Consider the following 15,455-nt stretch of genomic DNA (forward strand, 5'->3'; position numbering starts at 1 on the left):
AAACTGTATGTGTCTGTGAGTCTGTGTGGAGGTACTAGATTGAACTGTGGGTCATCGTCAAAAACCATCAATTATTGGCAAGTTCACATATTTAAAAGAACACCTAATATAAACTCATTATGTTGAGTTTGCTCTTTTCTGTATCCTTTGGAAAAATTAATCTCAAACTTTTAATTAATTGCAACATATGTATTTTTAAACATGAAAATTGGCAGCACACATAGAATCTGGGGTCTAACAGCAGAGTTCACCCAGTATTTCCAGTTATGAAAGTGTGAGAATCAACCAAGTGAAACACCATTAGTTGTGGTCCATCACTGCTAAGAATCTGTCTCCCCAATGTGATTGTCATCTTTTGTCACCATCATACTGCTGGTTCCTTCTTTATTTTATTAATCAAGCAAACATTTATTCAATTCCTCCTCTTGTGTAATTTTTAACCCCAAGAAATTTGGGGCGGGGGTTAGTGGGAGAGATAGAGAAGTTTGAAGAAATGGGTTCCATTGAAATAAATTTTATTAGCTCTTTTCTAAGAAGCTACATATAGTTCTGAAAAATTTCCCCATGTCCACATCTCTTCATTGTCATCTTTCCCCCTCTTTTCTATCCAATGGGTTATATAAATGGAAGGAAGTGAATAAACTGGACAAAGTCCTTGCCCCTTTGGAGCTCCATGATATCATTCTTCTCTAGGTTGAGTCTTCTCCCTGCTGCTGCTGCTGCTGCTAAGTCGCTTCAGTCGTGTCCGACTCTGTGCGACCCCATAAATGGCAGCCCACCAGGCTCCGCCATCCCTGGGATTCTCCAAGCAAGAACACTGGAGTGGGTTGCCATTTCCTTCTCCAGTGCATGAAAGTGAAAAGTGAAAGTGAAGTTGCTCAGTTGTGTCAAGTCTTCTCCCTAGTATATTCTAAATCTCATAAGTGGCAATCTCAATTTCTGACTCTTACAGGTCAGACCCGGTTTCAAATATTTAAACTCAATTTCCCTATGCATACACTTAACATTTTATTGGACCATGTCTTCTAACCCTGAGTGCTGGGGTCCTGCCCTGGTGGATCCAGGGTAATTCGAAGGGGAGATGGAGTAGGCAAGGAAAAACTTACTTGTTTAGAAATATAAAAGAGAGATTAGGAAAGAATAGTATAGTGAGAAATTTAGTGGAGAAAAGAGGCTGAATATCTTGGTTTATGTGGAGAACTAATGAAGTTCCAAGACAAGGAACTTGCACCGTCAAGTTAGGCCACCGGCGCCCACTTGAAAGCGGAGGGTGCCCCATCTTAGGCTCCCTCTTGCATGGATCTTAAAAGCGAGGGCAAGTAAGTAGACTCGGAGAGCCTCCACGCTCCAGATGGTAATTCAGCCTGAAAATAGAGTAAAGAAGACACGGGGGAAACCAGTCTTTCCAGTGACTGGCCCATCCTCTATTTATACTTTTTTTTGTACATAGAGATCAATGGATAATACAAAATTATGCAGCATCAGCAGCCCTGACTCTTCTCAAGACCAGGCTTTCTCTCTGCATACCTAGTTGTATACACAAGTCTTAGGTGATTTACATCATCTTCTGGCCAGAAGGCCAATTAGCATTTTACAGTCCTTTTCTCATAAGGGTAATAGTGTTGTTCTTCCCAAGGTCTGGTGCCACTCTCAGAAAGTACTAAATAAAGTTACATTTTTACATAGCAAGGACACAACAATTTATAACAAGGAAAAAGGAGTACAGTGATTTGAAACAAAGAGAAAATTAATTAACTCAAAAGTCTAGTATTGCTAACATCAAAACTACTATATTCCTATTTCTGCATCCTGATTACATTGATTAATATCCTCCCAGGTGCCCAAAAGATAAAGGATATAGAGGCCTGGCGGCAAACATTAACTCAACCAACTCTTCACCAAACTAATTCTTAACTCTAAAAGGCCCTATATCTTTAAGATGTTTTAAGCTTCATGCCTCTCACGGTTGGGGGGCTGTAAACAATTCACAGGTTGTAAAAGTCCAGGCAGACTGGTCAGGTAAGTTAGAAAGCCATCAAAGGGGTTTAAACTGAGACATTATTTTTATATGCAGGAGACTGTTAACTGGAGCTCTGAATTAACTCTTTTGGGGATAGCCCCCTGTTATGTCAGAAGAGTATAGTATAGCAGACAGTAAACAGACAGATTTTGGTTTCAGGGTAGATGCTCAGATAGAGGACCCCTTGAGACCTGACTCGCCTTGCCCGTCAGGCCTCTCCGCATGACCTTGTCATGGGTGGGATCGCCTGTGCTGGTTCCCAGCACCTGAGTTTGGTAAACAGGATGACTATACTCATAAAGTTGCTAGTGATAAATTAAAACCACTTGGAGCTTAATGGGGGAGAGTAATGTAGCATGGGTTTTAAAATCTAGTCAATTTTTTTAAGGTAATACACACTTGTTACATAAAATTCAAATAATACTTGCTATATAACTTGTTACATAAAGTTTTTAAAAAAGTATAAATTGAAATATGAAGAACCTATTTCCTAGATAACCATTATTTGTTTCTTGTTGTTCTTTATATTTTCTACATACACATGAATATCTCTCTAACCCCACAAATGGAGTTTTTACTATATAGACTATTAAGTATTATGTATTTTTCAGTTAATATAGCTTAAATACATCTTAATGTCATAATTGCATCAATAATCCACATACAGAGTAGAGGAATCAATCTGTCTAAAGTTTTCAGGTGGATAACATAAACTGGAGAAGTGGGTTGGGCTGAAGAAAAATAATTCTTCTGTATAATAAAAAGTTATGCAAATATAATATTAAATGGTGAATAGCATTCAACTTCAGTGTCAGGAAATAATTGGGAGCCTTGAAGACTATGATACACTGCTCCAAAAGGGCAGAGAGTACTCAGCTCTAGCTATTGCTATGGATGATTGTGGGCCAAGTATTAGCTGATCTTCTAATTTTTTAATAAATGCTGGAAATCTGGATTTTTATGTCAAATTTCTCAATTTGAAAATTTTGGCTCAAAAGAAGAAAAAACAAAACCCAAACAAAAATAAAAACAAAAAAACAAATGTATATACCAATGTTCCAGCAGCATCACTTGCAACAGCCAAAAGGTGGAAACAACCCAAGTGTCCATGGACGGATGAATAGATAAACAAAATGTGGCATATGGATACAATGCAATAGTATTCAGCTTTGAAAAAATTCTGACACATGCTACAACATGGATGAAACTTGAAGACATTAAATGAAATAAGTCAGACACAAAAAGATAAATGTTGCATGATTCTACTTATATGAAGCATCTATAATAGGCATACTGTTCATGGGGTTCTTGCTGCAAGAATACTAGAGTGGTTTGCCATTCCCTTCTCCAGTGGACTATGTTTGGTCAGAACTCTTCACTATGACCTGTCTGTCTTGGGTGGCTCTGCAAGGCATGGCTCATAACTTCATAGAGTTATACAAGCCCCTTTGCCACGACAAGGCTGTGATCCAGATCAGTATTCATTCCAATCCCAAAGAAAGGGAGTGCCAAAGAATGTTCAAACTACTGTACAATTGAACTCATTTTACATGTTAGTAAGGTTATGCTCTAAATCCTTCAAACTAGGCTTCAACTGAGAAATTCCAGATGTACAAGGTGGATTTAGAAAAGGCAGAGAAACCAGAGATCAAATTGCCAACATTTGCTGGATCATAGAGAAAGCAAGGGGATTCCAGAAAAACATCTACTGCTTCATTGACTACACTAAAGCCTTTGACTGTAGATCACAAAAAACTGTGGAAAATTCTTAAAGAGATGGGAATACCTGGCCACCTTATCTTCCTCCAGAGAACCTGTTTGCAGGTCAGGACGCAACAGTTAGAACTGGACATGGAACAACAGACTGATTCAAAATTGGGAAAGAACTAGGTCAAGGCTGTATATTGTCATTCCATGCTTATTTAACTTCCATGCAGAGTACATCATGTGAAATGCCAGGCAGGATGAATCACAAGCTGGAAACAAGATTTCTGGGAGAAATACCAACAACCTAAGATATGCAGATGATACAACTCTAATGGCAGAAAGTGAAGAGGAACTAAAGAGCCTCTTGATGAGGGTAAAAGAGGAGAGTGAAAAAGCTGGCTTAAAACTCAGCATTCAAAAACTAAGATAATGGCATCTGGGCCCATCACTTCATGGCAAATAGAAAGGGAAAAACTGGATGCAGTGATAGATTTTATTTCCTTGGGCTCCAAAATCGCTGTGGACAGTGACTGCAGCCATGAAATTAAAAAATGTTTGCTCCTTGTAAGAAAAGCTATGGCAAACTTAGACAGTGTATTAAAAAGCAGAGACATTACTTTGCTGACAAAGGTCCATATAGTCAAAGTTATGGTTTTCTGGTAGTCATGTACAGATGTGAGAGTGGAACCATAAAGACAGCTAAGTGACGAAAATTGATGTTTTGGAGTTGTAGTGCTGGAGAAGACTCTTGAGAGTCCCTTGGACTGCAAGGAGATCAAACCAGTCAATCCTAAAAGAAATCAACCCTGACTATTCATTGGCAGGACTGATGCTGAAGCTCCAATACTTTGGTCACCTGATGTGAAGAGCCAGCTCATTGGAAAAGACCCTGATGTTGGAAAAGATAGAAGGCAAAAGGAGGAGGAGGTGGCAGAGAGTGAGATGGTTAGATAGCACCACTGACTCAATGGGCATGAATTTAAGCAAACTTGGGAAGATAGTGAAGGACAGGAATCTGGTGTGCCGAAGTTTGTGTGGTTGTAAAGAGCTGGACACGCCTTAATGACTGAACAAAAATAACAACAGAATAGGCAAGTTCAGAGAGACAGAAAGTAGAATGGTGGTTGCCATGGTCTAATGGGAGGAAATAATGGGGAATTTTTTGGTACAGTGTCTGGGATGATAAAAATTTCTAAAAGTGGCTAGTGATGAGTTTTCACAATCCTGTAAATGTACTTACTGCCACGGAATTTTATATTTAAATAAACTTAAGAGGGGTTATTATCAGGAGTAAATGAAATAATGAATGTATGCTGCTACAACAAAAAGTTGGAAAGGAAACAACTCACTTTAAGATATAAGGATATAGAATATTTAAAATAGTCTCTGCTATTTTGGTTATCTTTATTGGAGATTTTGAAATTTTATAAGAAAGATCTCCAAAGACTCATTCACTTGTTTTGTGATAAATTGTACTTGAAATATTGAGAAAACAAAACCACAGACCCAGTAAAAATGTCTGTAAGTCAGGTGCAATCTTTTTCTGCAACATCATGAATACATTTTAAAGTGATGTAAAAATAAAATTTAAGGCAGAAACCAAAAGAAAGATGATTCGCTGTTCAGGCTGGCATTTTCAGGAAGTTAGAGTAAAAGGGAAATAAGAGGAGGGATTTCCTCCTGTCTAAACCAGAGGCTGGAGAAGGCAATGGCACCTCACTCCAGTACTCTTGCCTGGAAAATCCTATGGACGGAGGAGCCTGGTAGGCTGCAGTCTATGGGGTCGCGAAGAGTTGACACGACTGAGCGACTTGACTTTCACTTTTCACTTTCATGAACTGGAGAAGGAAATGGCAACCCACTCCAGTGTTCTTGCCTGGAGAATCCCAGGGATGGGGGAGCCTGGTGGGCTGCCCTCTATGGGGTTGCACAGAGTCAGAAACGACGGAAGCAACTTAGCAGCAGCAGCAAACTAGAGGCTAAATGTGGAAAATTAAAGATTGTTTGAGGTGATAAATGCTTCCCTGGTGGCTCAGGTGGTAAAGTGTCTGTCTACAATGCGAGAGGCCTGGGTTTGATCCCTGGGTTGGAAGATCCCCTGGAGAAGGAAATGGCAATCCACTCCAGTACTATTGCCTGGAAAATCCCATGGACAGAGGAGCCTAGTAGGCTAGAGTCCATGGGGTCGCAAAGAGTCGGACATGACTGAGCAACTTCACAGAGGTGATAAGGGCAAATTTAGAAAAATCTATTTTAAAGAATCTACTTTGGCAAGTATAATATGGTGTTACTGGTAAAAGCACAGATTTCAGAGTCAAATTGTCTGAGTTTCAGTCCTGGCTCAATTAGGCATTCTATAAAAAGGGGAAATAATAATGTCTACCCCCAAGATGATTATGAAGATTAAATGAAATAATTTATGAAAACTGCTGAGTACATGCTAAGCTTTACTTACTTTAAGGGGCTCACAAATGACACCCATTCACATCCCTAACCTGCCAACCTCATAGCCAGATTCTGAGGCATTGACTAATAAAGGAATCAGGGAAAATACCACCTTTATTATCAATACAGGCCAAGGTGGTGGATATGGTTTAGGTGGGTGTACTTCCTGATACTAAACTGTAGAATTTGGCAGACTTTTCTGTCACAAGCAATGCTGGACAGTCTTTGACTTTTCCGTAAAAATCCCTGGTACGTTCTTGTAAAATTTATGGCATTGAGAAGCAGAGCAGAAATTATGCTTTTAGCAGGAAGGCTGAAAGGGACAGGGGAGAAGGGCTAAGCCATGCACACTGCTTTCATCTCTAAGATTACCTGTGTGACAAGCCCTTCCTCCTTTCTAGGGAGGAATGAATAAGGGTGCAGAAAGATGCTAAGAATGTTTGTTACTCTAATTGAACTCCCACCACATAAAAGCACATTAAAATAAAATGTAAGTGCTTTCCCCTAGTAGCAATGTTCATTAAATATTAGCTGCAAAATCTATATATTTTGCTCATAAAAGTTTAAAATTTAAAGAGTTTAAGTTACTGATAAAGTGCTCAAAACATTTAGAACATCAAAACATTTAAAACATCAATATTTTCTCATAGCATATCTTACCAAAATAAGTCTTTGAAATGGAGTCAGTTTCTCCCAGGGAAAATTTATAGAAGTGTATATTTCTTCATTTTCATTAAAAACTTGAGCTAGATAAAATTTAGAGAAACTGAGATTAACAATAAAATACTTTGGATCACCAAAAGGTAACACAATGATTTTCTTTTTCACTATAAAATTGTGAGGTTTTGTTTAAAACACTGCTAACTTCTTTTAAAGTGAGATTTCTGTGAGATTTCAGGCATCTCTAACTATCTTTCATATTGTAAAAGAGGTATATCTTAAAGTAGATTTACCTTTCAACTTGTCTCTGGTGAAACGGTTGAAGAGTGAGAACCAGAAGAAGATGGTGGATGACAGAAGGAAAAGAAATGAGAAGCAAAGGGCAGAGCCAATATTTTATGACCTGACCCTGAATACATATTGTTTATAAACTGATAACTAGAGGTTAGAGATTTCTATTCATATAACAAAATATAAACTAACAACTAATAAATATAAACAATAACTCTAGAGGCTAGAGATTTCTGTTCAGAATCTACCTATAACAGATATAAGAAATGAGGATCAAATGGAAATGCAATGATTTTCAAATTTTTGAAAAACTGAATATTATAAAAATATATTTTAAAACTTTGACCCCTCTTACCTTTGATAGAGAGTCACACTTACCCTTGATACAGTCACCACAGGGTCACACTTTTTTGCAAGGTGGGGAAAATCCTAGTTTTCATTTCCATCTATTCCATATACAGCTATCATTTCTACCAATCTTTTATTTCTACATTATCTCCTCAAAGTCTAACATTAAATATAACTTAGATAAGAGAAATAGCTTTTTAAAATAGATAAGATATATTCTGTTGATCTTAAAAAGGCCACAACACATGAACATCTAGTTAAAAATGGATAAACTTGGGGTTACTTGCAAAGTAAAAGATCTTCACTTAACAAAAAGTCAGTAAGAGTGCCTTTAAATGAAAGATATTGACTCTTATCTTACAGCATAATAAACAATGAATCCAAGATAGACTAGTGCAAAATGCAACAAAATAAAACAATAATGAACCTGAGAGAAAACTTTAAGGGAAGAAGAAAACCTTTTAATCAGAACTGGAAATGAAAAAATTATAAAAGACAGACATAATTAACTATACAAACATTTAAACATTTGTATGTTATAGATATTACAGACAAATCCAATAAGCAATGACAGATTTTGAAAAATATTTGAATGAGCTGTTTGATATTTTTAACAAAACAAAAATTAATACAATGTTATGCTAATTAATTATAAGTAAATAATTTTATTATTGTATAACTGTACTCATTTCACATGCTAGCAAGGTAATGCTCAAAATCCTTCAAGTTAGGCTTCAACACTACATGAACTGAGAACTTCCAGACATACAAGCTGGATTTAGAAAAGGCAGAGGAACCAGAGATCAAATTGCCACCATCCATTGGATCATAGAAAAAGTGAGGGGATTCCAGAAAAATATCTACTGCTTCATTGACTACACTAAAGCCTCTGACTGTGTGGATCACAAAAACTGTGGAAAATTCTTCACGAGATGGGAATACCAGACCACCTTAGCTGCCCCCTGAGAAATCTGTATGCAGGTCAAGAAACAACAGTTAGAACCGGACATGGAACAACTGACTGGTTCAAAATTCAGAAAGGAGAACAAGACTGTATAGTGTCACCATGCTCATTTAACTTTTATGCAGAGTACATCATGTGAAATGATGGGCTGGATGAATCACAAGGTGGAATCAAGATTGCCGGAAGAAAGATGAACAGCCTCAAATATGTAGCACTCTAGTGGCAGAAAGTGAAGAGGAACTAAAGAGCCTCTTGACCAGGATGAAAGAGGAGAGTGAAAAAGCTGGCTTAAAACTCAACATTTAAAAAATGAAGATCACGGCATCCAGTCCCATCACTTCATGGCAAATCAAAGGGAAAAAAGTGGAAATAGTGACAGATTTTATTTTCTTAGGCTCCAAAATCACTATGGATAGTGACTATAGCCGATGCTTGCTCCTTGTAAGAAAAGCTATGACAAACCTAGACAGCGTATTAAAAAGCAGAGACATCAATTTGTCAACAAATGTCTGTATTGTCAAAGCTATGGTTTTCCCAGTAGTCATATACAGGTGTGAGAGCTGGATCATAAAGAAAGCTGGGTGCCAATGAACTGATGCTTCTGAACTGTGGTGCTGGAGAAGATTCTTGAGAATCCCTTGGACTGCAAGGAGATCAAACCAGTCAATCCTAAAGGAAATCAACCCAGATTGGAAGGACTGATGCTGAAGCTGAAACTCTTAATACTTTGGTCACCTGATACGAAGAGCTGACTCATTGCAAAAGATCCTGAAACTGGGAAAGATTGAGGGCAGGAGGAGAAGGAGGCGTCAGAAGATGAGATGGTTGGATGGCATCACTGACTCAATGGTCATGAGTTTGAGTAAGCTCCCACTCCAGTGTTCTTGCCTGGAAAATCCCAGGGATGGGGGAGCCTTGTGGGCTGCCATCTATGGGGTCGCACAGAGTCGGACACTACTGAATTGACTTAGCGGCAGCAGCAGCGGCCAGGATATAGTGAAGGACAGAGAAGCCTGGTGTGCTGCAGTCCACAGGGTCGCAATGATTTGGATACAACTGACCCACCGAACAATAACAACATTATACTAATAGGATTCTTAACAAATGGACAAAAAATAAGATCAATGGAGTAGAAAATGGGCAAAGTATGTAAATAAGCAAACATCTGAAAAAGTACCTAAACTTGATAGATAACTTTAAAGACTTTAAACTTTTCAGATTGGTAAAAGTTAAAAAGAATCAATACTCTTCTTTGAAAAGGAGCAGTCATATACTGCGGGTGGAAATATAAGTTATTGCGGACTTTCAAGGAAGGCAACTTGGAAGCGACTATAACTATACTTTTGACCCAACAATTCCATTTCTGGCTATCCCAGAGAAATAAAAGTAAAGGAAATATATCTAAGGCTGATCATGTTTTGCATAACATAATTGTATTTTGTGGCAAAAATCTGGAAACAAAGCAAAATGGAGAAAAATGTGGAATGAGAATTACATTAAATAAGTGCTTATTATATCGTTACGTTCCTCCCTTTAGTTTTTTCATGAGGTATTGAACTACACTGATAACTTGATAATCTATATACAAGTATGTAATGAAGTTAGATTAAGACACTGAATACTTTACCTGTCTCTGGTGATTTTTCACTTTCCTCCAAGGACGCATTTTCTGAAGAGAAAGCTGTGCTCATCAGCAAATATACGGCCTTACTGTTTTTAAAAGCATTCCATTGTGACACATTTGATAACAGGGATTTACATAGAAGAGAAAAAGGCTCTAGTTCATTGCTGATATAAAAACACTGCTTCCACCTGGAATCTGACACCCACTGAAGATGGTGATTTTTACAGGTTTCATATATGCCTAACAAAAAAGGGAAAAGTGATCACATAAGAAGAGATGTATTGTTTACCTTTAGTTACTCATTAGAAAGTATATGCTTAATAAATATTTTTTGTTGAGGAAAAAGCCATCTTATATAAAAACTAATTACATAAAGTGTAATTTTTCAATTATGATAAAACACATAACACCAAATTTACTACCTTAACCATTTTAAGTGTACAATTCCATAGTGTTAAGTATAATTCATATTGTGGTGAAACAGATCTCCAAAACTTTCTGCAAGTCTGAAGCTCTGTATCCATTTCCCCACCTCCTAGCTTCTGGTAACCACCCATTCTTTTGTTTCTATGAATTTGACTTCCTTATGTACTTTATGTAAGTGGAATCATACAGTATTTGTCTTTTGGTGACTTGCTTATTTTGCTTAGCATAATGTCATCAAGTTTCAGCCATGTTGTACTATGTGATAGGATTTCCGTTTTTTGACTGAATAATACTCCATTTTATGTATATACTACATTTTCTTTATCCAGTCACCAGTGTACGCTTGGGTTGCTTCTGCTTATTGGATATTGTGAATAGTGCTGCTATGAACACTATATGCAAATATCTCTCTTAGACCCTGCTTTCAATTCTTTTAGATATATAACCAGACATAGGATTAATGGATCATATGATATTTCTATTTTCAGGTTTTTTTTTGAGGAAACTCTGTACTGTTTTCTATGCTCCAAATATGCACTATTTTAAAATCCCATCAACAGGTTTCCATTTTCTCTATATCCTTGCCAGAACTTATTATTTTCTCTTTTTTAAAAAAGAAATGGATGTGAGATGATATCTTTATGTAGATTTGTTTTGCATTTTCCTATGGTTAGTGTTGTTGAGCATCTTTTCATATGTTTGTTTTCCATTTGTATTTAATCTTTGGACAAATGTTTATTCAAGTATTTAAAAATTGGGTTATTTGATTTTTTTGTTGTTGAGTTGTAGGAGTTCTTTATATATTCCATGTAAATATAAACTTATCAGACATAGGGTTTGAAATATTTTCTCCTATTTCTTAGATTGCCTTTTCACTCTGTTGACTGTGTCCTTTGATGAACAAAAGTTTTAAATTTTGATATAAATTTGATATGTAATAATTTTGATATATATTAATTTGATATAATTTTTATTTGTCTATTTTTGTTTTTGTTGCCTGTGTCTCAGTGTTAAAAAAAAATCACTGCCAAGTCCAATGTTAGATTTTTCCCCTAAGCTTTCTAGGAATTTTATAGTTTTAGTTCTTATGTCTAAGTCCTAAATCCATTTTCAGTTGATTTTTATATTTGATATGAGTCCAATTTCATTCCTTCGCATATGAATGTTCAGTTTTGCCGACACCATTTTTTTTCCTTCAGTTCAGTTCAGTTGCTCAGTCGTGTCCTACTCTTTGCATCCCCATGGACTGCAGCACGCCAGGCTTCCCTGTCCATCACCAACTCCTGGAGTTTACCCAAACTCATGTTCATTGAGTCTGTGGTGACATCCAACCATCTCATCCTCTGTCATCCCATTCTCCTGCCCTCAATCTTTCCCAGCATCAGGGACTTTTCAAATTAGGCAGCTCTTTGCATCAGGTGGCCAAAGTATTGGAGTTTCAGTTTCATCGTCAGTCCTTCCAATGAACATTCAGGACTGATCTCCTTTAGGATGGACTGGCTGGATCTCCTTGCAGTCCAAGTGACTCTCAAGAGTCTTCTCTAACACCACAGTTCAAAAGCATCAATTCTTTGGCACTCAGCTTTCTTTATAGTCCAACTCACATCCATACATGACTACTGGAAAAACAATAGCCTTGCCTAGATGGACCTTTGTTGGCAAAGTCATATCTCTGCTTTTTAATATGCTATCTAGATTGGTCATAACTTTTCTCACAAGAAGTAAATGTCTTTTAATTTCATGGCTGCAGACACCATATGCAGAGATTTTGGAGCCCCCCAAAATAGTCAGCCACTGTTTGCCATGAAGTGATGGGACCAGATGCCATGATCTTTGTTTTCTGAATGTTGAATTTTAAGCCAACTTTTTAACTCTCCTCTTTCACTCTCATCAAGAGGCTCTTTAGTTCCTCTTCACTTTATGCCATAAGGGTGGTGTCATCTGCATATCTGAAGTTATTGATATTTTTCCCAGCAATCTTGATTCCAGCTTGTGCTTCTTCCAGCCCAGCATTTCTCATGATGTACTCTGCATATAAGTTAAATAAGCAAGGTGACAATATACAGCCTTGCTGTACTCCTTTCCCTATTTGGAACCAGTCTGTTTTTCTATGTCCAGTTCTAACTGTTGTTTCCTAACCTGCAAACAGATTTCTCAAGAGGCAGGTCGGGTGCTGGGGTCCAACCCTGGTGGATCCAGGGTAATTCGAAGGGGAGACAGAATCGGCGTCCTAGGAAAAAGCTATTTAATTAGAAATATAAAGAGAGATTAGAAAAGAATAGTGTAGTAGGAAAATTAGTGGAGAAAAAGATGCTGAATAACTTGGTTTACGTGGAATACCAATAAAACTCCAAGACAAGGAGTTTGCACAATCTACGTAGGCCACCGGTGCCCACTTAAATAGCGGAGGGTGCCCTGCCTTGGGCTCCCTCTCGCGTGGGTCTTAGAAGCCAGGGCAAGTAAGTAGACATGGTTAGCATCCACGCTTCAGATGGGAATTCAGCCAGGGGACATGGGGGAATCAGTCTTTCCAGAAACTAATCCATTTTCTTTACTTTCAGGTTTGCTTATATACTTTTTGTTATACATAGGGATGAATACAGAGTCACGTGGGGTCAGCAGACCTGAACTTTATCAAAATCAGGTGCTTCATATAAAAGTATACAAAGGTCTTAGGGGTTTTACATCATCTTCTGGCCATGAGGCCTGCTGACATTTTATGGCCCTTTCTGATAACGGTCAGTCAACCAGAAAACTTATTTTTTCCAGGGGTGATTTTTTTCTTAAACTAGGCACCACCCTCCAAAGGCACCAGATAAATTTGCATTCCTATAGGGTGAGGGTGCAGGGGGTTATAATCAAGAAAGGAATTTACTTAGCCTAAGATTTAACATGATTAATATCAAAGGTTAATACTTATTTCTCCCATATGCTAGTTATATTCATTATAAGGGCAGGGGATATGGAGATTTAGCAGCAAATATTGGCTCAACAAATGAAAAACTCTTCACCAATATTTCTAAGCAACCCACTATACTATACTAATAATTTTCTAACTTCTCAAAAGAATCTGTATTTAGAAAGTTTAAAGCATCTTGTGCCTCTCATGGTTGGGAGGCTGTAAACAATCACATGTGGCCGGACGAATCTGCTCAGGCAGGCTAGAGAACCTTCAGAGGAGTTTTTAAGTTGAAACACTCTTGTCATGCCCAGAAATTTTTATTGACTGGAGCTGCAAGTTAACTCCTTCTCTGAGAGAGGTGGTGGGGGACAGTCCCCCATAAAGTCAGAGGTGTAGGTGAGAGCATGAAATAGTAAAGTAGGCAGACTCTGGTTTTGAGGGTAGATGCTCGGGAACAGGGGGTTTCCTGAGGCTCGATCCCGCCTTTGCATAATGCCTAGCCTCCTTCCTCATGACCTTTGCCACAGGTGGAGTTCCTCACGCTGGCTCCCGGCATCCCCCCTTTTTTATTTCTTAAAACAGCCAGATGCAGCTCAGTCACGAGCTTCTGAATGCTCTGCCGAAGAATCCTGACAATACAAGGAAGAATGATTATAAGAAGTAAAATTAGAGCACCCACAGCAGCATAACTGAAGATTTTAGACAGAATGTTTTTTCCAGAAATAAAGTTAGAGAAGGTATGGAAAAAGTCATTAGCTGCTCCAGCAGCTCCAGTCGAGAGTGTTCCAAGGTCTGTATCTGATTGTGAAGTTTTCCTAAGTCCAGGCCAATATCAGAGCTGTTCCAAACACCTGAAATATGATTTTTAATTTTTTTCCCATTCATAATCAGTCTCGTTTACTTTCAAAGATGTCACGCATATCCACCGGTAATTGGTGTGGCATGACAGAGCCATTTTTGCTTTTAGAGCTTGTAGTTCAGTCCCAATATGCATTATTGCTTCTTCCAAGGCATCCACCCTCATCTCTAACTTTCTATCTATAGCTTCCTGTGTTGCCAGCGTTAAAGAAACATTTTTAGACATAGTGTCAACATATTGGGCAGTATGCAATTGTTGAGTCAATGATATTGCTGCCACAGTAACAGAAGTGATTGTGGCTATTAAAGCTGATATTCCTAGAATAAGTAAGCCTACAAATCGTCATGCTAGCATCAAATCCTGTAGTTGTTGCAATACAGCAAGACCATAATTATCATACCAATAAGTAGTTACAGTTACAGGCACCATAATATAGGGTGGACGTTTTAACACCACAAAAGAACAAACATTATATTGAAGAGTTAAGCAAGATGAAAGCATACATTTTTCACAAGACACTACATTAAGTCCACCTGTATAATTCATTTGTATAATAAGTTTTCCGGAATCATTAGTGAAAAGAAAAACATAAGGAGAGGATAAACAAGCCAAAACAGAATAAGTAGAATTATTTTCTGGTCAGAGTTCGCGCTGCAGCAGCTGTCAGTCCTGCCGGGATCTTGATCTTTATCTTGCTTTTCCTGCTGGCGGCCGTGGCGCCCAAGCGAGCGCAGACTCTGGTGGGGCTACGGGCTGCGAGGGCAGCCTGGCTGGCCCCGCCCACGGCTCCTGGCTTACGGCTGTTCCCTGTGGCGGCGGCGGCAGGGGCAGAGGAGTGCCCTTCGAAGTAATGGCAAATCAGTCTGTCCGGGATCCAAACTGGAGCATCTGTGTCCTGTGGAAAAATACAAGCACATCCTCGACCGCTAGTTAATAATGGGTCAGGACCTTTCCATTGTCCGGAGAGGAGGTCCTTCCACTTTACCAACGGCTTTGCATTTTGTTGTTCCAGATGAATCAGCATTTAGGTTATTTATTACAAAGAGAGCATGTTGCAAGATCTGATGGGGAGAACTATACTTACATTCCCCCTTTTTTAGTTTTTGAATTAACAAAGCATGTGAGGGTAAATGATGCAAAATATGACCACAATAATTTCCTATAGCAATCTGCCAATCTTCATCAAACATTAGAAGAGCATCAAGTTGT

The 15,455-nt window shown here is 38.2% G+C and overlaps 1 protein-coding gene across 1 annotated transcript in view; it reads right to left on the reverse strand.

The window, feature by feature from the left end:
* Positions 1–15,455, reverse strand: part of DNAH14 (dynein axonemal heavy chain 14) — a 361,705-nt gene that overhangs the window by 50,702 nt on the left and 295,548 nt on the right. Inside the window, exons 70-71 of the mRNA XM_040262849.1 lie at positions 10,063–10,299; positions 6,833–6,918 (exon numbers count right to left, since the gene is read on the reverse strand). Coding sequence (XP_040118783.1) covers positions 6,833–6,918; positions 10,063–10,299 — 323 coding nt within the window. The remainder of the gene's footprint in view (positions 1–6,832; positions 6,919–10,062; positions 10,300–15,455) is intronic.

The sequence above is a fragment of the Oryx dammah genome, unplaced genomic scaffold, assembly GCF_014754425.2.
Source record: "Oryx dammah isolate SB20612 unplaced genomic scaffold, SCBI_Odam_1.1 HiC_scaffold_21, whole genome shotgun sequence".
Taxonomy (NCBI): Eukaryota; Metazoa; Chordata; class Mammalia; order Artiodactyla; family Bovidae; genus Oryx; species Oryx dammah.